The sequence below is a fragment of the Jaculus jaculus genome, chromosome 1 (assembly GCF_020740685.1).
Source record: "Jaculus jaculus isolate mJacJac1 chromosome 1, mJacJac1.mat.Y.cur, whole genome shotgun sequence".
Taxonomy (NCBI): Eukaryota; Metazoa; Chordata; class Mammalia; order Rodentia; family Dipodidae; genus Jaculus; species Jaculus jaculus.
Window position 1 is genome coordinate 238,314,781 of NC_059102.1, and position 20,468 is coordinate 238,335,248.

Sequence of the window (20,468 nt, forward strand, 5' to 3'; positions counted from 1 at the left end):
GATGATATCCTTTGAACACAAAAATTCTACATTTTGAGTTACCTCTTTTGTCCTTTATGCTTTTGAAGTCCTGACCAAGAAGGCTTTATTTGGAGTTCCATCTCCTTCTATGAATTTTGTAGACTTAGCTTCTTCAATTGATGATACATTTTTAGTTCCTTTTAGTGTACGGTATGAAGAAGGGGCCCAACTTAATTCATTTGTGTGTGGACATCCAATTGTCTCTGTGAAATATTGTCCCATGACCGTGGGTGCTGTCCCAAGATTTCCAAGAACCACCATTTCTGCTCTATCGCTTCTCTGGCACCTCCCAGATGTTGCTGTGTCTCAAAAACAAAGCTGTCACTGGTGGGGGTCTCTGGAGACCACAGTGCCCTGCCAGCTGTGACCCTTCTGAGGTTCCACTTCTACTTCAAACACCATATCCATGTGTCGGGCTGTACCATGGCATTCTCAGGATGGCAGATCCTGTTATCAGCTCAGCAATGTCCCATAACTTGTCACTGAAATCATGCCTGTTCCTCCATCGGTGGAGCAAGGCAAGATGCCAGCTTTGTCATAACTCACACCAGTGAGGGCTAGAGGAAAATAGGATGGCAACCCCAGATGAGCTTAGCAATTGCCCAGGAACCTCTGAGCCGAAGGCCTCAGAGGTGGCAGCAGACAGCATTGCACTGTGGTTCCTCCTCAGGTCAACCATGGCCCATCTTGTGCTTCTGCCGTCAAGTCCCCTCTGAGGAACAGGGAGATGGAGAGGTTCCCCTTGAGTTCAGCTCATGGAGATTAGCATAGACTGAATGGAACCCTCCTCAGCTTTCTTCTAGGCACACTAGCCTGACTGTCTTCTGCAAACTGTTACTACTGTCTAGAGTTTTGTAGGGCAAGACAGACATCTGTTTTTTTCTGGGGAAGGTTGATAAGTCAAGATGGCTTTCTTAGATGCTTTTAGTTTGTGGACCATCCTGGTCTGGTGCCTTAGAGCCCTCACTTCCCAGTGATAGATCACGAGGTCACTGAGAAGCCCTTTGCCCATCCGTCAGAACCAGCTCCACTTCTGCCAGCCCTTCTGTCTCTATGTCCCTGCTCTTCCCAGTCCCTCACTCCTGTAGTCTCTTCCTTCTGCATTTCTGGATAATTACATTCTTGGCAACGTCCCTTGTGCGTGCTGTGAGCAAGGACTGGAGTCTGTGGCCTTTTCCCAAGTCCTATTTCCAGCTGGGCCATGCCATCTTGTTCTTCTGCTCTATTCCAGGACACGAAAGGTCAGGTCCCTACTGGGATAACAGACCCTGTGAGGAGCCTGCCTGGCCTGACTGCTCTGTGGACAAAAAAGGGAACATCTGAAGAAATTCAGGACAAGTATTTAATAGCACACCCTAGGCCCACCTCCCAGCAACGTCGTAAATGGTTCCAATTGTGCCTGTGCATTTGAGTGGGAATGGGGGGACTGAGTGTGTATTTAGGGTATTCAGGTAAGACAGGGAGGAACTACTCAAAATAGAGTGGCTGCTGGTTTGCAACCATACGCTCATGCTGACTGCAGATATGGACACATGACAGCCCTGTCACATGGCAAACCTGGACACAGGGCCACTCTTCCTGTCGTTGATAATTGGGGACACTCTTCCCTTCTTTTGTAATTACTCCAGTTGGTAAGTGCATGTGAACTCCTGTGTCATTGTCCAACTATTAAGATCTGTTTACAGAATAATATTTATGATGATAATATTTAATTTTTGTGATACAAAGTCTTTTTATGTAGCTCAAGCTGGCCTCAAATTTGAGATCCTCCTGCCTCAGCCTTCCATGAACAGGGACTGTAGTTGTGCACTAACTACCATGCATGGCTTTAATAGCTCTTATTTCATAAAATATTTACAAATGATCTTCTACATATCTGAAGAATAGCTTCAGGAAAATCTAACCATCTGGCTGACTTGTAAAGCATAAATTCATTTGGGAAAAATTTATTGAGCACTTAACCAGACACTCCAAGAAGTATCTGCCAGCTCAGGTTCAAGCGTGAAAAGGGAAGAGATATCGAAGGACCAGGAGAAGGGAAATATAAACTGGTGATTTGAACAAATCCCAGATGTCCTCCAATCTGTTCCTTCCCCTCTGTGCTGCTCTTCTGGGGTCCAGCAGTTGCCAACCCCATGTGCCTGAACTTTTTGAATTGGTACCCCCAGAACTCTGTGGTTCCCAACAACGTCCCAGCAGGCCATGTGTCCCCAAGGCCACAGGATAGATACGGGGCCCAGGGTTAGCCATTTTAGCTGAAGATCTCTATGGAAGAAGCTACTTGGTAATAAGAAAAACAGAAAATATCATGAGAAAAGATGAAAAGTCCCAAATACTGAAGAGAAGAATTCTTTTCTGTTGTAGGGCTACTTGGAGCCAACCAGATTCATCAAGGCATTAAGTCCACTCACCCATCTTCCTGAGATGTTCAGAAGGGAAAGCTTGAGAAGTGGTTGTAAACTCCGCGTCCAACCGATGGAGCAATGCCGTGGAGACGGCAGGACCTAAAAGGAGTGGGCGGGCCTGAGAGACTGGCTGCCCTTGACTTTATTTCGGCACAGTCACCACCCAGCCTTTGGTGAAATGCTTGAGACCCTTTTTGTAGTGTTGGAGATGGAGCCTGAGGCATTGCCCTTGCTACACTCCCTGCCTAGGATCATGCTGTCTTCTCTCCAGTCCCCCAATCCTCTTTGCAGCCCTGCTCCTTCACCCCTCCACTCCTCCCACTGCAGCACAGTAGGTACTGGTGCTTGCAACCACCATGAGATTCCCTTTGCCAAGAGGAGTCTCTTCATGCCCTCCACCCCCGCCCCACTGCTGGCCATCAAGATTGGCTCAGTGATGAGCACTTGGCCCAAGCTGAGCCTATGGGAGGACTTCCTTGGGGTCTAACTACTGAGGCTATGGAGAGAGAAACCATTCCTTCCAGTTGCATCTGCCTCCCAGAGGGTCTGAGAGGAAGGTGACACTGCAATGAACACAAGTGCTGGTCATGTCACTTTGTTTGCTCTAGTACCAAGGTCTCCAAGAAGACGGAATTAAAACACATGCTTAACCATGTATGTGCCAAATAAATGCTTGATACTGTTATTGTTGTTTATTCCACTCGTGCTTTGTCAAGTGCAAAAAGCAATAAGCTCTTATTTAGAAATAGCAGGTTGGGCCAGGCGTGGTGGTGCACGTCTTTAATCCCAGCACTTGGGAGGCAGAGGTAGGAGGATTGCCATGAGTTCAAGGCCACCCTGAGACTACAGAGTTAATTCCAGGTCAGCCTGGACCAGAGTGAGACCCTACCTCGAAAAACCAAAAAAAAAAAGAAAGAAAGAAAGAAAGAAAGAAATAGCAGGTTGGACTGGGTTTCTGTCTTTATAACCAGGCTTCTTGATTTTTAAAGCATACGTTCTTTTTAAACCTTTACTTATTTATATGTGTGTGTATGGGCAAGCTAGGGTCTCTTGCTAGCAAATGCTTATCCAGTGCTATGTAGGTGGTTGAAGAGTTGAACCCAGGCCAGCAGGCCACTGAGCCATCTCCATAGCCCCCAGAATATGCTTTCTTAGAGGGGAGTGGAGGTTTCAAGTCACATGGATGTGTCAGCCAGCCTCTAAGATGGCTCCAGGGATCTCTGTTTCTGGTTTGAATGTCCTTGTATATTTTGTTCCCATGATGAGTAGGGCTGCCTCGTAATTATAATACGCCACGGCAAAAAAGGGAGTGTGGCTTCCAAGGCAGGGTCATACACAGACTCCTGTCTTGTTCTTTGGAGCACATTCTCTAGGGCAGTTGGCTGCCATGTCCTAAGGACATACAGCCACCATGTAGAGAAGAAGTCCATGTGCCGAGGAACTGAGACCACCAGTCCAGGAAGATATGTGCAACCCCCTGGGAAGTGGGTTTTATGAGCCACCCTGAGTTGGAACCATTTGGGTGAGTTCTATGTTTCTGAGACTAGGTTTCTCCACTTAAGCTGCTCTTGAGTTTATGGTGTATAGAAGGCATGATCCAGTAACTATTGTGTGCTTTGTATTCCCAGGTATTTTTTGGGATAATTTATTGTATAGCAATAAATCGCTAATAAGGCATCTTAATTATGACTCTTGCCAAAGTAGATCATTATCTGATTATTACTGGGCGGTTTTATTTTGGAAGACTTCTTGGTCATTTCCACTGTCCTGAACTGAGTGCTGGAGTGTTGGTACTATGTGAAGGGCTCAGCACACATCATTACTCCAATGAAAACACTCCACATGTTACAATGTGGATCTCAAATGTCTCCCAGAGGTCTTTGTGTTAGAGGCTGATTCCTCAGACTGGTGGAACCTTTAACAGGTGGGGCTTAGTGGGAGGTCTTCAGGTCCCCAGGGGCACACCTTGGAAGGTGATCATGGGACCATAGACTGTTCCTCTGTCATCTGTACCCTGAAGTGTAGAGCTTTGCTGCGCTGTCCCCACTATGATGTTCGATATTCAGAAACTTCCCCAATTACGTGCCAAAACAAACTGTCAGTCTTTATAAAGGGGGTCTCTCAAATGTTTGTATCACGATGTCAAGCTCACCCACATACCCTAGAGATCCTATGGGAGCAGGTGCCATTGCTATGTTCATGACATGGCAGTGACTTTGTCTTGTCTCTGGAACCAGACTGCCTAGATTAGATACTATCTATATTTTCTGGGGTTGTGGATTTGAGTTAGTTATATCTCTCCTGGACTCAGTTTCCCCAGGTAGAAAATGGCAAATGGGGGCTGTGGTATGGCTCAGTGCTTTCAAGTCTGCCAGCCCAAGTTCAATTTCCCAGCACCCATGTCAAGCTAGATACAAAGTAGTGCATGTGTCTATAATCCTGATGTGCCTACAACAATGGGAATTGGAGCCAGGAGAATCTGGAAGCTCCCACTTGAAGACCTGTGAGGCTGGCACACATAAAGCAACAACAAGAAGGAGAGAGCCTGCCTCAAGCAAAGTGGAAGAAGAGAACAAGACAAGCATCCCAAGATTGTTTCTGGGCTTCCACACATGGCATGTGTCAACACACACACATACACACATGAAATAAAATGTTAACTGCACCAGTAGCCCTCTCATAGGATGATGTGTAGACATGCTCCCTAAAGGCCAGGCATTACTATTTACAGGGAAGACACTGAGGTCAAGTTTTCCAAGGCGCCTTCGCTGATGAGCAGTCGTGCTGGCTTTGCCCAGTGGAAATACAATGTGAGCCATGAATATCGAAACATTCTAATAATTATATTTAAATAATATAAAGAAATAGGTGCAATTGACTTTAACTTTTTTATTTTTCACCTAATATGTTGAAAATATTATTTCAACATGTAAAACAGGCAATTACTGTAATACTCTGTACTCTGTCTTTAATATACTGAGTCTCTGGATTTCAAAGTAGACTATCTTTTTACATCACACCTCACTTAGGACCAGCCATGTACCAGTCAGGTTTTCTTCCCGGTGACAAAATACTTCAGCAAAACAACTGAAGAGCAGAAATATTAACTGTTTCAGAGGTTTCTATCCCTCACGGCAGAGCAGCTGACATCGTGGTAGTCAGGCAGCAGAGAGAACGTCTGCCTGTATCACACTTCCAGCACATGAGATGGTGCCACTTGCTCTCAAGGCAAATCTTCCCCCTTCAGTTAATTCTTTGTAGGAAAGCCCTCGCAGACTCACCTGGAAGTGTGCTTTACTAATCGCCTAGGTACTTCTCAACACAATCACAGTTGGTAAGATGAGCCCTCTCACGAGCACATTTCAGATGCCCAACAGCCATGTATGGTTGGTGGCTACTGTACTAAGTGTCATGGGTCTAGAGTCTACCTAGTCCTCACTGTGCCACAGACCTCCTTGGTAGTGAGCACACGAATGCATTAGCCTGCCTGTACCCAGCAGCTCCCCATCCCAATCTAGGTCAGGTCCAGCTTATGATGCATGCTTAGAACATCTTTTTGTGTGCGCATTTCTCTTAGCCCAACAAAAGCAGCACATTACTATTACTATTAAATTAGTTGTTTCCTGTAATGGAAAGTTCCAGAAGAGGCTGGAGAGATGGCGTAGCAGTTAAAGCACTTGCTTGCAAAGCCTAATGACCCAGGTTCAACTCCCCAAAACCCCTGTAAGCCAAATGCACAAGGGGATGCACGCACACAAGATGGCACACATGTGTCCAGAGTTAATTGCAGTAGCTTGAGGTCCTGGTGTGCCAATTTTCTCTTTTTTCTCATAAAAAAATAAGTAAATACATTAATTAATTAAAAAAGGAAAAAGTTCCAGAAGGGCAGGACTTAGTTCACATGATGACAAGTATTGTTAAATGAATGAATGAAAAGGAGTGAACGTCGTAGTCTTTGCCCTCCAACCTATTTTTCACCATCTCAAATGGCCATCCTCCTACCTCTTCCTTCCCTGGCTGTCTCCTTTGCTATCTCCCATTCTGTTCCTTCCTCCCTCTTTATGAGACATGTCTTGACTCTCGTGCATCTCACTCAAGTTTCGGGTGGCTTCCCCATTGTTGTGCTGTGAAATATCTGGAAGGACCCATTGGCAGATGCTACATACATGAGGAACCACTGTTATTCACAGCCAACCACAGACATGTCTAAAGGTGGAAGACAAGGTGACGGACATCTTTGGTTCTGGTGGTACTTGGCACCTTTCTGTGACTTCCCTCATTCCTTTGACTATCCCACCTTCCCGACCCAACTCTCCAGCACTCCAGCACCCCAGCACCCCAGCTCCCTGCCACATTTCCTGAGGAGGTCCTATGCTCAGGGGCAGTTCCAGTTACATCCTGAGAGGGCCACATGCTTTGCTGGAGAGTCTCCCATTCTAATGTGTACTTGTGTTACGCAGCCATCCCCAGGGAGATGCAGATTGGGGCTCAGTGGGTGTGGGGAGGGGCTTCTAGCACACTCTCGGGTTGACCCTGATGTACTGGTCCAGGAACTGCATACACAGTAGCAGATGAGCCTTCTTTCTGCTTCCTCAGACAGCCTCTCCCAAAGCCTTGGTGGCGTACACCCTACCCTGAGGGCCCCTTTGCCCCAGGACTGAGAATGAGAAGGTATGAGAGGAGAGGGCAGACACCCTTACCCTGTCTTGTACTTACTGGAAAGTTCAAGGCTATCCCTCTGGCATAGCCACTCAGTGCCCAGTGGAAGTGGATGGGATGCGGTAACTACTGGGTCCTGGGGCCTTACCAAAGGCTGTAGGTAAGTCAGGTAGTGGAGTGGGGCGAAGCAAAGTGGACTCACGGCTACAGGGTCGTTTGCTCTAAATCCACATGGGTGGAACAATTTCAGAGTACAGCCTAGATGAACACACAAGTATGCACTCTGGAAAGAGAAAAGCCTGAGTGGCACCGCCAGGCAGCTCTTCTATTTCTTGGCCATGCTGAGTAAGCAGCTGAGCTCGGCTGTACCCATCTACAAAACAGGGGCAATAGTGCCTATTGCCTCGGGTGGTTGTTTCAATTAGTAAAAATAATGTTTGTAATTTATTAGGTCATTATTATGCACAAGGCGAATCATTATGCATGATGCATTGCTCTTAGCATGAATTAACTCCCATAATTCTCTCAGTGCCCGCGAGGAAGATAATATTCTAATTATTCTTTGTGCTTAGGAGGGAGCAAGGCTCAGGTTAGTGCAGTTAGTGGACCAGGGTCACACAGTGAGGTTGGGATTTGAAACAAGAGAGTCTGATTCTAGGCTGGCATCCTGGACCACCACACCTGAGGTGCATGGTCTGTTTTGGTGAGTATTAGTTTGTATCTGCCGTGTCTCGCAGAGGCTCATGTGTGAAAGGGCTGGTGCCCAGCTGAGGACACTACTGGGAGTCAGCAGAAGCCTTACAAGTAGGGCCTGGTATCAATAAGGGAGGCCAGGGGTATGTCCCTGAAGGGGCCACAGCTACCTCCTTTCCCCCCCGTCCCTGTCTCCCTTCCTTCCCTGACACCATGAGAAGGACAGCTTTCCTTTCTCCATCATTTTCTCTTTGGCACAAGTCTCCTCATCAATACAGAACCCAAACACCAAGGACTGAAACCTGAAGCCAGGCCAAAATAAATCTTTCCTCCTGTTAAGCAGTTTACCTCAGGTCTTTTGTCTCCACAGTACAATGCTGACTAACACAGTGAGCATCTGTGGGTGTCTGCTGCATGACTCATTCTCACCTCCACGGTGAGCTGTGGAGAAGGAGGTTTCTGTCTGTCTTTCTCTCTTCTCTCCCACATGCATTTTAGTTATTGAAAAACAAGCAAGATGTTTGAAGAGCCAACACGATTATGTGATCCAAGAGGAGCAGCGAACAGTTACATGTGGAAAAACATTCCTCCTGCCCTTGTCCTCAAGCGGTCAGGTCCTGTACCTTACCTGGTCACTCCCACCAGCTCCTGAACAAACTCTTACTCTCAGTTCTGATTTGGTGCTAGCATACCCTGTAGGAGGTTCAGCGGTTTGTTATTTTCATCACTCCCTGGAGCTTATTTCATGTTTCTAGAAGTTTCTTGACACCTTCTATTCTACCCCTTTCTCCCTCCTCAGCTTAGTTTCCTCGTCTGTAAAAGAGAGATAATAACAGTGTCTTCCCCCAAGGGGCTGTGAGCATAAGTAAAATGCATGGGAAGTATTTATCCTACTTATTTAACTCCATTTTGCTTTTCATTTTTAAAACAGGACAGGGAGGCTGAGCATGGTGTACACACCTGCAACCCTGGCACTTGGGAGTGGGTGGCTGGAGGATCAGGTGTTCGAAATCATCCTCAGTGAGATATCAATTTTGAGGCCAGCATGAGCAACATAATGAGACTCTCAAAGTCTCAAAGCATCGAAGTTGTCAATATTTTTTTTAAAAAAGAGACACCTAGGACATTAGAGAAGTATATATATATTAAAACAAGCAAACAAACAAAAAACAGCCGGGTGTGGTGGTGCATGCCTTCAATCCTAGCACTCACTCAGGAGACAGAGGTAGGAGGATTACCATGAGTTCGAGGCCATTCTGAGAATACAGAGTAAATTCCAGGTCAGCCTGAGCAAGAGTGAGACCCTACCTCAAAAAACCACACACACACACAAAAAAGTCAAAACACAGGGCAGAGAAGTGAAAGTAAACTTGGCCTCCACTGTGGACAGAACAGGTGGCTAAAGGTGGTTCAAGACTTCCTTTAGGTGTTTGTCTAAGGCAGGCTGGGAAGAAGGAGCAGGCAAAAATATGGACCAAAAAAAAAAAAACAAACCAAAAAAGCAAAAAAAAAAAACCTTTAAGGCCACTCGAGAGAAGTAGAAGCTGAGCCCCCTTGCCCCTGCCACACGAGGCAACCCTCACTACCTTCCTCAGCACTCACCTCGAGGATGCCCTTCTGCCTTCAGACCCTTTCCCTCAACAGCCCAGAGCCCAGCCAAAGTGGAACCCGAGGAGAGAACTGCATGGAGCCGGTTCGCACAGAGCCTCCAGATTCTGAGACATGGTGATAGTACTGCAAAGTGTGGGCCTCTTCTTCCTCTGATGTGAGGGAAGGGAACAAAGGCCTTCTGCTAAATTTGTGGAGCTAGGATTCCACACACGGAGCAGGGGCCTCAGGAGGCCTGTCTCATAGGGTAATCCCGCCAGGCTGCGAGGGCCTCACCCACCATAGGCCTCAGATGTGATAAGGATGGAGGGGCCCAGCAGCAGGCAGGAGCATCTGCCTCTTGTTACCTTCAATCCATCTCTCCCCTCTTGGACATCAACATTCCATTTTAAAAGAAACATAACATTAAAATAATAGCATTATTATCTTAACCTTGAAATTTTGGTACCAATTAAATGATTTTTTGGTATTACTCCTAGAAGCTCTCACTATGTCAGAATTACTGGGGGAAAAAAGGAGAGGTGAGGTGGGACGGGGGAGGGGGAAGAAAGGCAGAGAAGGAAGGGGGGGGAGAGAGGAGGAGGAGGAGGCAGTGAAGCTCTGCTCTGTCATTGAGAAGAAAATAAAGAGAAATCAGAACGGCTTCAAAGGGCGCATTTCCATAATTGCCCTGTAACTTTGGCAAAATAAATCCGAGCGTCTGGGAGCTGCACACTTGCCAGATGAGTGCACTCCAAAGGCCCCGGGGGGCTGCGGCCCACTTGTTAGCGGCCTAGTGCAGCGGGAGAATGCAGGACTGGCCACCCGACACAAAAGACATGACATCACAGCATTCGTGGCCAGGCCAGCTAGGCCAGGCCGCGGGCTCAGAGTCGGACCTGACCCTTGCCTTTGTCTCCCTCCTCCTCTCTGACATAAGCTACACACACATGCGCACACGCACTCCAGGGTAAAGTAAGTAAATCAATCAATGTATTTATGCACGTAGAAGACCCGACAGTGGCTGAGGGGCGATGGCAGTCAATAGAGCAAAACTACATGACTTAAGATGACTTATGCTTGGGTGTGTGACCGCCTTCCTGTCACCTGCTCTTGGCATGAATATCCACAGGAGAAAGGTCCCAGCCTTGTAGACTTGCATTGTCTCTGGATGGGCTTTCTCTTTGTCACTTGAGCTGAAGAAGGGCCCACCTCCAGTGCCCAGCCGAGAGCTACTCTTTCTTTTTTCCCAGGCTCCCATGGTTTCCTGTTGGCTGTCTCCAGCCCCTACTTCCCCTTTCCAGTGCCAAAAGTCTTTTAAAAGAACAAATATGCTCTAGTTAGAGCTGCATTTTAATATTTTCCTCAACAAAGCTGTGGTTTATGGGAGAAAATTGCTGTGACTGCCACAGACACCTTGTCCCATCCCTGCCATAGTTTCCCAACTTTAGCACCACTGACATCTTGGAGCAATTATTGTCCCATCAATATTCACCAGGCCTGCCCTGTGTGGCTCAGAGGGGCATCCAGGAAATTGTGCCATCCACTTGACTGGATCATTTTTCCTAAAGGAGGATCTTGGGCCTTGAGCTGTGGTCTGGCCTCCACTTACAAGATGTCAGTATCACCCTACCCCCTCATTTGGTCCTCTCGAGGCATTGTTAGATATCCAGGGTAGGAAAGGAGACAAAATTGCCTGTACGAGAACCACAGCACTATTTCTAAGACCTCTTCTGGTATGCCCTACCTGTGAGATCTTCCACTCAGACACTACAGACCATCTGCAGAATTCCAGAGCCTCTTCTTGGGGCAGTGGCCACACAAATGCTAAACTGGTCACAAGAGGTGGATATTTTTAATGCGATCAAAGCCAGCTGGGTGAGTCAGATGACAGGGGCCAATTCAGATCAGAGGGTAGTAGACAGGGTTCCTTCATGCCCACAGTTATCTGCAGAACCATTCTTCTTTTCTTTTTATGCCTGACCTTAGCTGTTGTTAGATCTGCAACAAAGTATGATTATTCTCATCCAATCCAACACCCTCCATTTTTCTCCAGATGTTGAAAGTGATGCCAAAAGAGTGGAGACTTGTTTCTGCTCGAGTTGGAGTTGTATCAAAACCCAGAGACAGTTTCTACACACCTGCAATTTTCTGTTTTTCAGTCAACATGGGTGGAGGGTGCATGCAACTATGAGTTCAAGGGAGCAGAATACATTTCTAGAATATAAATAATTAGGCCCAAAGCTAGTCTTGGACAAAAACTCCTAATAAACCCAAACCAGAAGATGTCTGCCATCCAATTCCTCCTCAAGCATCTAATTAACTTTCCAAAACCCAGGCAGTCCTTTAACTATAAAGGGTCTGCTTGACCTCCAGATACCCAGAGAATACAATTCAGTAGGTGAGGCCTCCCCTCTTCTCACTCTTGGTCTAAAGCAAGGGAGTAAGTTATCCATTCACCAAACTGGCTCTTCTATGACACCTTTGCTGGACCTTACTTCCTCCTGCCTGAAGTTCCCAGAAAGGAAATTCGATTGGAAACCATTAACATGTGAGACTCAGAGGTGGATGGTCAATAACAGAGATAATTTTATTCTCCTCTGTTTCCTTGGCCCTGTGATGCAGTGTCCCCTCCGAGAGCTCCATGAAGATAATGAGGGAAGCCCTTCTCACACTCCCTGTTCTGACCTAATTGATTACCCTACACACCTCAGAGGGTTCTGCATAACCAACCCAGACAGCAGTAGCCTCTTCCCAGCAGGTGATTGACACATTTTGTTTCTAATTGAAACTCAATCAGGACCAGTGGCAAGATGTCTCTGTCTCTCGCTCTCTCTCTCTCTCCCTTGTCCTGGTTTCTTTACTAGATTTTAGGGACCAAGAAGAGAGAAGGCAGTACTGCCCAAGGCCTTTCGCTAGCAAGATACTAACAATATTTTTCACTTTGGCTAAGTTACTGTATTTCAATTAACTTGTAATCAGAATAAATACAAGTGCTTGAGTGTACACACACACACACACACACACACACACTGCATGTGCCCAGAACCACACCCTAGGATTAGGACTACTCTATCCTGGTACCTCCATTTCCTGCTCTTGCAGGACAGGTAGAATGGGCCTCAATCCAAGGCCATTACCAGAGAATGGAATGGTCAGGAAAGAAGAGCATCCTCCAGGGTCTTCACTGGGGAGAGGCCTGCTTTCTGCCCTCCTACCTCTCGAGGCCCCGCCCAGCCTCCTCAAGTGCATATCCCTCCCATCAGATCTAAAGCACCAGGGAGTGCAGACTGCTCAACCCGTCCTGCCTGTCTGCCCTGCGAAGTTTCTTTTCTTCCTAGGTGGAGCTGGGGTTGCAGTGGACCTGGATTTGCCTGAAGGAAGACATCTTACTTTCTGGTTACTGGGAGGCGAGGAGGCAGAATACCGGGGGAGAGTGTTAAGAAGCAAAGGGTGGCCTTTAGGCTTCTAGAAAATGGTAGGCTAGGGTTGTGCATGCCCACCTAATAGCGAGCACTGAGCATATGTCGTTCCCATTTCACCACCACCCTATGAGGCTGGCAGCATTATTCCTCTCTTGCTGGCTGACAAAATATAAGCGCTGAGAGGCAACTTCTCCGCCCAGAGTTTCACAGAAGGTAAATGGGCTGCGGGTTGCGCACCAGAGCTAAGCTCCCGGATGTATGAGCTGGGCGAGGGGTGCGGAGACCTGGCCTGATCGCTGAGGGCCAGGCCTGCTGCAGCCTGGGCATAAAGCGTGCGCACCGCACTAGGGGACCGGGGAATCTTAAAGTGGGCGGCGACCTGTGAAGGAGGAAACACCTCCAGCAAAGAGGAGGAAGCTGAGAACCTGTCCCAGGCCTCCCAGGTAGGGGCTCGCGGAGAGATTGCCGCCGCCGTCTCGGTTCTTGTTCTGGCCCGCCTCCCCGCGCAGGTCTTTGCTGGGGGGGGGGTGCACACTTTCTCACGTCCCTCCCCACGCCCTAGCCTCAGTGCGAGCCCCCAGGCCCAGGGTGCACTCATGGACGCTGCCTACCGACTGTCTTAGCCCGCTGCCTTTCCTTTCACCGGCTCTCTGAGCCTGCTTCCCAGGCTTGGGAACTCGAGAGCTGCTCAAACGTCCCAACAACCCCCATAGGAAGGTCACAAGCCCGGCTCTGTGGCTTCAACACCCCGCATCTGAGCAGCGACTAATGCACGGGAGATGGATACCCAAAAGGTACCCCCACTTCCTATCCCCAGGCAACACACAGGCGTGCCGCACCGTTCCCAATACCCTGGCGTCAAAGTTGGGCAAGACTGGCTGCGCAGGGCCAGGGAGAAGGGCCTGGCTGCCGAGGCCTGGGCGGTGAGGCGCCAAGCCTCCCTTCAGTCCTGTAGAGGGAGCTCCAGCCCCAAGTTTCCCGGCTGCCTCGCCCCCTGCCCATCTCCGGGCCCCGCCTCCAGCAGCAACCCCAGCTTGAAAAGTGCAGAGCTGGAACACCCCCCCCACCCCCCACCCGCGACCTTAGAAAAGCCACCCCTTCCCAGGCACTTGGGGTAAACGTGTCGGAGCGCTTAGGGTGCAGAGCTCACTGGCCATGGGTCTTTTGACTCTCAACTCAAGCAGGTCACATGTCACCTAGGGAGGACAGGCAGCGCAGCTCCTCTCTCTCCAGAACCTCCCCCCCCCCCCATCATGACCTTGCATCTAATTAGGAGGCACCTGGAAGGTGCAGTGAAGTCCGTCCCAAAGAGGACTGGAGGGTTTGTCTGCAGAGCCCTTTACAGATGGAATTGAGAAACCTTCGTTGTGAGGGTCCAGAGGAACGGCCAGGAGGGAGAGTCTCCCAGCCTGCGCCTTGAGCGTCTAGACGTTTCCGTGAGTATTTCTGCTAAGCAATCAGAAAAGGCCCCAAGGCTCTGCAGCTGCTTCTGTGGACCTGCGAATAGGACCCACTTTTGCCAGCTCCTGGAGCAAGGAACCCAGCCCCAGGCCTCTCCTCACCCCCTTTCTTTTGGGCGCATCATAGATGTCTCTCACAGCCTTCAGTGGCAAAGACTCCTGCCCAGCCACCTCCGCCCGACCACAATGCTTCCGCCATCGCTGTCCCCTGACCACACTCGTTCTTTCCCGCTGTCCTGAGAGATTCTTTAAACAACCTTGGAGAAAATCCAAAACAAAAACAAACAACAACCTCCCCGACACACACGCACACACACACACACACCCAGAAAAACCTTCCAGGGAGCAAGACTGCCCGGTTATAGTCAAAAGTGGCAACAGCTCATTTATTTAGCCAAAAATAGATACTTTCTTGTACAATTTGGTTCACACATATGTACATTTTGCTATATATACAAAAAAGTCAGACACGCTTATTCTCACTGAAACTCCACTCCCCCCCTCAAAAAAAAGAATCAACCGAACAAACAAACCTCACAACCGCAGCTAATGTGGGATGGCACAGAAGCGACTTGGGGAGGGCAGAGGGAAACTGGCTTTATTTCTTCTTTCTTTTGTGTTTAGTGTTTTTTTTTTCTTTTTCTTTCTTTCTTTTTTTTTTTTTTTTTTTTAGTTATCCACACAACGGACATGCTTGCAAGCCATCATTATACAGGGTGATTTGCTTTTTTTTTTTCTTTTACAATTAGTACAATGGTTTGAAAATTGTTGAAAACAAAACTAGGATGAGGAGAGAGCAGACAAGACCAGAGCAGCGTCCAGGTGGTTCTGGGGCCTGGAAGAGAGAGGCAGAGAGGCAAAAGAGGTGAGATTAGGAACATAGAAGCAGTCTAGGGTGGGGACACCCTACTTGGGACTGGAGCTAGGCCTCCAAGAACCATTATGCTCAGCTGTGGAAAGACATGTTGGGGGCTAACGAAAAGATGGGCAAAGGGGTCCAGCTGGAAGCAGGTGGGCCTCACGAAGCCGCCCCCAGCACCATGGGCCCGTTGGTCAGGCCTGGGTCTAGTTTCCTCAACTCTGTACTTGCAGGCCATGCTTGAGGTGTCTGGGCTGGGACTGGAGTGTTCTCTGGGCCCACAAGAGGTGGTTCCAGGAGCGGGTTTTGTCCCCTTGTGAAAAAAGGAAAAAAATGTTTCCCAGCCACTTTCCTTCCCTGGGGCAAAAGGCTCCTACTTTGAGCTCTGAGATTTTCCTTTTTCTGCCTGAGCACCTTCCCCCTCTCTCCTCTTCTCAAACTCGGAATCTCTTACCTCCTGGGCACGGGCTGGAAAGCCGTCTTGAGTAACTTTTTCTCTACTTCCAAGGCACTACAGCGATCTGAGAGAGGTAAGGAAGAAAAGGGAGGCTTTTAGAATGTTCTGCCCAGGTCTTCCCGGCCGCTGGAGCGGAAAGGAAAGCACCTAGCGTCTCCCCAAGGTCCCGTCCTTTCCCCGCTAGCCCGAGCGCGACCACCCAGAACCCTGCTTGTGCCGGACACTGCCCAGTCACCTGTTCCACCCTCGGGCTCCGAGGGCCGAGCGTAGGCGGCGGCGGCGGCGACGGGGTGGCCCGCGGCTCCGGGAAGTCCCAGCAGGTGCTGAGGGGCCGAGCCCAGCAGGGAGAGCGGGTGCGGCCGTGGGCCCGGCGGCGGGCCTGGGAACGGCCTGTTGGTCCAAGCCGGGAATTTGCCTAGAGGCGCCGAGACGAGTCTGTGAGCGGCGGCGGCTGCAGCGGCGGCGGCCGCGGGGGAGAGCTGCAGCGTCGGGGGCGCGACGGCGGCCCCGGGAGGAGAACCTCCGGTTCCAGGAGGCGAGCGACGGGGGTTGTCCGGGCTGGTGGCAGTCTCGGCTAGCGACCAGATTTTGGGCTTCTGCAGGGAGGAGGAGGAGGTGGAAGAGGAGGAGGGCGCCGGTGCGGGAGCGCAGGGGTCCAGGCCCGAGGGGGGCGAGGGCGGAGATGGAGGAGACGTGGCCACTGGCGGGGGCGCGGGGGCCAGGCTCAGGACCGGCAGTGGCCGCTCCTCCAAGCCCTCAGAACTGTCTTCCGAGTCGCTATTTTTGGAGTCCGAAATGGGGCGCAGGCGGAGGTCGCCCTCTCGGCGCGCTGCCCCAGCCAGGGTCAAGTCAGACCCGGCCGCCGCGCCGTCTAAGTTCTCCAAATCGATCTCCTCATCCTCTTCGTCGTCGGCCAGGCCCTCGCCCCCCGTGTCCTCCTCCTCCCCCACGAGCTCCTCCTCCTCCAACTCCAGCTCGCGTTTGCCATCCTCCTCGTCTTCCTCCTCGTCTTCTTCCTCCCGCTCGCTCCCGTAAGCGTTGCCCTCCTCGTCCGTGCGACTGCGGGGCGCCCACGTCATCTTGTTCTCCTTCTTGAGCCGCCGGCGCGCGTTGGCGAACCAGGTGGACACCTGGGTGAGGGTCATCTTGGTGATGATGGCCAGCATGATCTTCTCGCCCTTGGTGGGGTACGGGTTCTTGCGGTGCTCGTTGAGCCAGGCCTTGAGAGTGCTCGTGCTCTCCCGGGTGGCGTTCTTGGGACGGGACGGGTCCCCGAACTGGTACTGGCCATAGGGGTAGAAGGCCGGGTGCGGGTGCGGAAAGGCGGCGGCCGTGGCCGGATGCTGGACCCCGGGGCTGTCCTTCAGCTCGTATTGCGCGCCCTGTACGCCACGGGAGAGGAAGAGGACACGCGCGCAGGGAGCGCGGGTGAGCTCCAGCCCTCATCCCCGCCACCCTCCCGGCCCGGACCCTTGTATCTGTTTGCCCAACGACCCCGATCCAACCCCTCTTCCCGGGTTCCTCCGGCTCTTACCAGCTGTGGGAAGATGGGCAGCTCCGCGGCATAGGGCAGGAAGGCGCCGTAGCCTTGGGCGGCGGCGGCGGCAGCAGCGGCCGCGGCGTAGGGCGCCCCGTACACCGACGAGAGCACGTTGGATAGGGACCCGGAGGCGGCCAGATCCGAGGCTCCGGCGCCCGGAGCGCCCCGGGTCCCCGCGCCGCCACCTCCACCGCCGCCCGTCGCTCCCGGGCGCTCGGGCGGGTAAAGAGGGCGGATGTACTGGTATCCGAGCTGGGGGAAGGACATGGTGGCCCGCGGGGCACCGACAGTGAGGGGCCCCGGCCCCCGGGGGCCGCCGTGCTCAGCGCCGCGCGCGGGCTCCGGCGCGCATCGGGGGCTGGGCCGAGCTGGGGCCCGCGCTGCCTCCCGCGCTCTCCGGCGCTGCGCTCCCGCGTTCGCCTAGCGATCTGCTCCGCGGAGGCGGAGGCGGCGGCGGCGGCAACGGCGGCGGCGAGGAGCCAGGTCAGGTCCGAACAGATTGGCCGAGATTCCCGGGGCTCCGGGCTCTGATTGACATTTCAACGGGGACGCAAGCCCCTCCTCTCGGCGCCGCGCTCCCTCCTCTCGGCCGCCGGAGCCGCTGTGCGAGCGCGGCGCTGCGCACTGCCCTCCTCTCCCCGAGCCGCGTCGCGCCTCGCTTCCTTCGCCCTCCTCCAGGGCGCACTCCCCTCCTCTCCGCCCCTCTGGGCGCTCCTCGTCCCCCCACGGTCGCTTCCGCTCCGCGGGCTCCCTCGTTGTCCGGCACTTTAGGAAACTGTCCTGCTCTTGTCTTTTTTTTTTTTTCCTCTCTTTTTCTCTTTCTTCCGATTGCTTTTCTGCTCCCTTCACTTTTCCTTGTCTGTCTCCTCTCTTTTAAATCTCTTTACTCACGTAACACTCTCCCCACCCCCTCCCCGGCCTCTGTGCCCTGGGCTCAGGCGCCCTAAAGTTGGAGACACTTTGGGCGCAGTGCAGTGGGTGTGTGTCCGTGTCTGGGTCTGTGTGTCCGTCCCCGCCCTTCCACCCCCTCCCTCGCCCTTCCCCAAATCTCGGATCTGACGTTGCGCCCTCTTATTCGACTTTTCCTTGCGTCTACTGGACGAATCGCCAATCACTGGGGCGCCTTACGGGCGAGGCGGCCCTCCCCCGCGGACACGGCGCGCGGGGCGGGGCCGTGCGGGGCGGGGCAGGAGTGCCTTCCCGCCCCCTGCCTGCCTGCGCCGGGAGGGGGAGCCGAGGCGCAGGGGTGCGGGTTAGTACCCGGTCAGCTCGCCCCTCCCTCCCCGCTGCCCGCTCCTCGGTGCCTCTCCCTCAGCGGTAGCAATGGGACGGGACTCAGAGGAAAAGCAAGCTCTGGAGTTTTGGGGGGAGGGACCTGGGACCCCTTCTTCAGTTCTCACCTCTAGACCCCAGGTCACTCTGATTAGCATAGGTAGGGAGGTTAGAATAATGTGCGAGGGGCGAGGGAGTTTGTCCCAACGACCCTTTAAAAGGCTATTTGAATGTGGGGAATGGGGGCAAGCAAGGCAGTCCCCTGTCTCTGAAAACCGAACCCTTAAATTTACCCCATTAACACCTCCGGGGTTATCCGGGCTTGAATCCTTGTTAGAGATGGTGAGCGCGGCCCAAGGCTCTAGTGTAGTCCTCTAGGAGTTAGTGGAGCTAACAGCAGGGAGGTCTGCGGGAACTGTTGGGGAAGACTTCCAGAAGTTTCTGTTGGTGGTGATTTTGGTCTAGTGGGACAACTTTATCTCGCCACCCCTGCCACTGCTCCTGGCTTTCAATGCCAGCGTGTTCTCTTGAGGAAGGGGGTTTGGGTTTTCTGCTGGGATGCTTCCTAACTCAAACTTGAAATGTAAGCGTCCAAGCTCTCACCTTTACAGATTGGGGTTTGCCGCGGAAAGACGCAGTGAAGTTCCCAGAACTGCAGTGGCTCGAGGCGAGCTCTTTAAGGCCACGGTGGCGCCGCATTCGGGGCCTGTGAGAGGGTGCCTCGTGAACTACTAGGCGGGGAGACTCTGCAGCGGAGTGAGGAGCCCAAGCTTGGAGGCAGAAACGCCCACTCCGCTTAAAATTGAATCTGATTTGTGCCGAAGAGGAGGATCAGAGGGTCCTATTAAGGGCTATCTCTGGTCACACAGCACGTCTGGCGAGCCCAGCTAGGGGGTACACTGCTTGCCTCTTCCTTAGGGGACACTCAGTTTGACCCCATCCCCACCTTCGGCCACTTTCTACTGGCCTGAGATTCCAGTAACTGAGAACTCAGAAGAAAAAATAAAAATAAAAATAAAAATAGGGAGAAAGACAAGGGAAATTGGAGAACCATCAGGTTTAGTGTTTGATCATGGCATCCGGAGTCACCCTGATGGGGTCTGCGGAAGCTTCTCTATTCCCTCCTGAAGCCTCCCCCCACCCCGCCCCGTCCCCAAACATCCGTGTGGTGCTGGGCGATAGTCTTAGGTGAGCTTCCCTGGAGGAAGCATAGTAGGGCTCGCTCTGGCCTTAATATCTCTCTCTTGAACCTGATTTCGTTTTGGATTAAACGTGTCATAGGAAATCTTGGTTTGGGCTCACCTGTTAACGAAAATTCTCAGGCTTGCAGAGCTGAGTGTAATGCAAGGTTTCAGACTCTTTCCTAGGTATAAACAGTGAGCATCGGTCCACAGCCCTGAAGTCCTACCTAGAGGGTGCACGCAGCGGTGGACTGCACCAAAGAGGTGTCAGAGAGAGATTAAAGGTAAAAGAACTGGAACAGCACTATACGTGCCTGGGTGAAACCCGGGGTATTTAATCCAGTTCTCTCAGAAGGAAAGAAAAAAAAAAAACAACTCATGAGCCTTGGAGATGTGCCTTCCGCATTAACCAGCTATCGACCTGCCAGCTTCCAACTGCGGACAGCAAGAAAGAGCGCTGGAAGAGTTAGGTTCTTCTCGGGGAGGCAAGGCCTGCCCAGACCACCTTGTGAACCTGTAGACCCAGCCACGAATCCGTGAGCCTTGCTTCATTCAGTACCTTTAGGAGCCCCAGGTCCAGAGCAGAAACAGCCTCCAGGTTACCCTGTGTCCTGCAAGGAACAGCCTTGGCCTGGCCCTGAAATCAGCACCCCACGTCGGGACTCAGCATCTCGGGCAGCCCAGCCCCGACGTGGCGCCCGTTTCTCAGCTGTACCAGTAAAGCCTCGTTACTGGGCCGATCTCTCAGGTCCGCAGGTACCCGAATCATATCCACGAATTTTTAATCCAAGAAATTAAGTCAAAGTGACATATTCGCACAGCGGGCAAGGAAAAGCAGGTGTAGGGGAAGTTGATTTGGAGAAGACGCTAACGCACAGATGTGCCCTGCTGGGAAGCTTCTCCACCGTC

At 51.6% G+C, this 20,468-nt stretch overlaps 1 protein-coding gene across 2 annotated transcripts; it reads right to left on the minus strand.

Annotated features, from left to right (window-relative positions):
* Positions 1-14,940: 14,940 nt before the first annotated feature.
* Irx3 (iroquois homeobox 3) lies at positions 14,941-17,428 on the minus strand. Of its 2 annotated transcripts, none has more exons than XM_004664861.2 (4): positions 17,101-17,428; positions 15,802-16,948; positions 15,564-15,630; positions 14,941-15,085 (listed from the first exon to the last, which is right to left on the minus strand). In XM_004664861.2, exons 1-4 carry the CDS (start codon positions 17,371-17,373, stop codon positions 15,031-15,033), a joined length of 1,542 nt encoding a protein of 513 aa, XP_004664918.1. In that variant the 5' UTR covers positions 17,374-17,428; the 3' UTR covers positions 14,941-15,030. The 2 variants fall into 2 exon arrangements, with proteins under 2 accessions (XP_004664918.1, XP_045000711.1); XM_045144776.1 differs by lacking the exon at positions 14,941-15,085 and adding an exon at positions 15,093-15,422.
* Between the last annotated feature and the right edge of the window lie 3,040 nt (positions 17,429-20,468).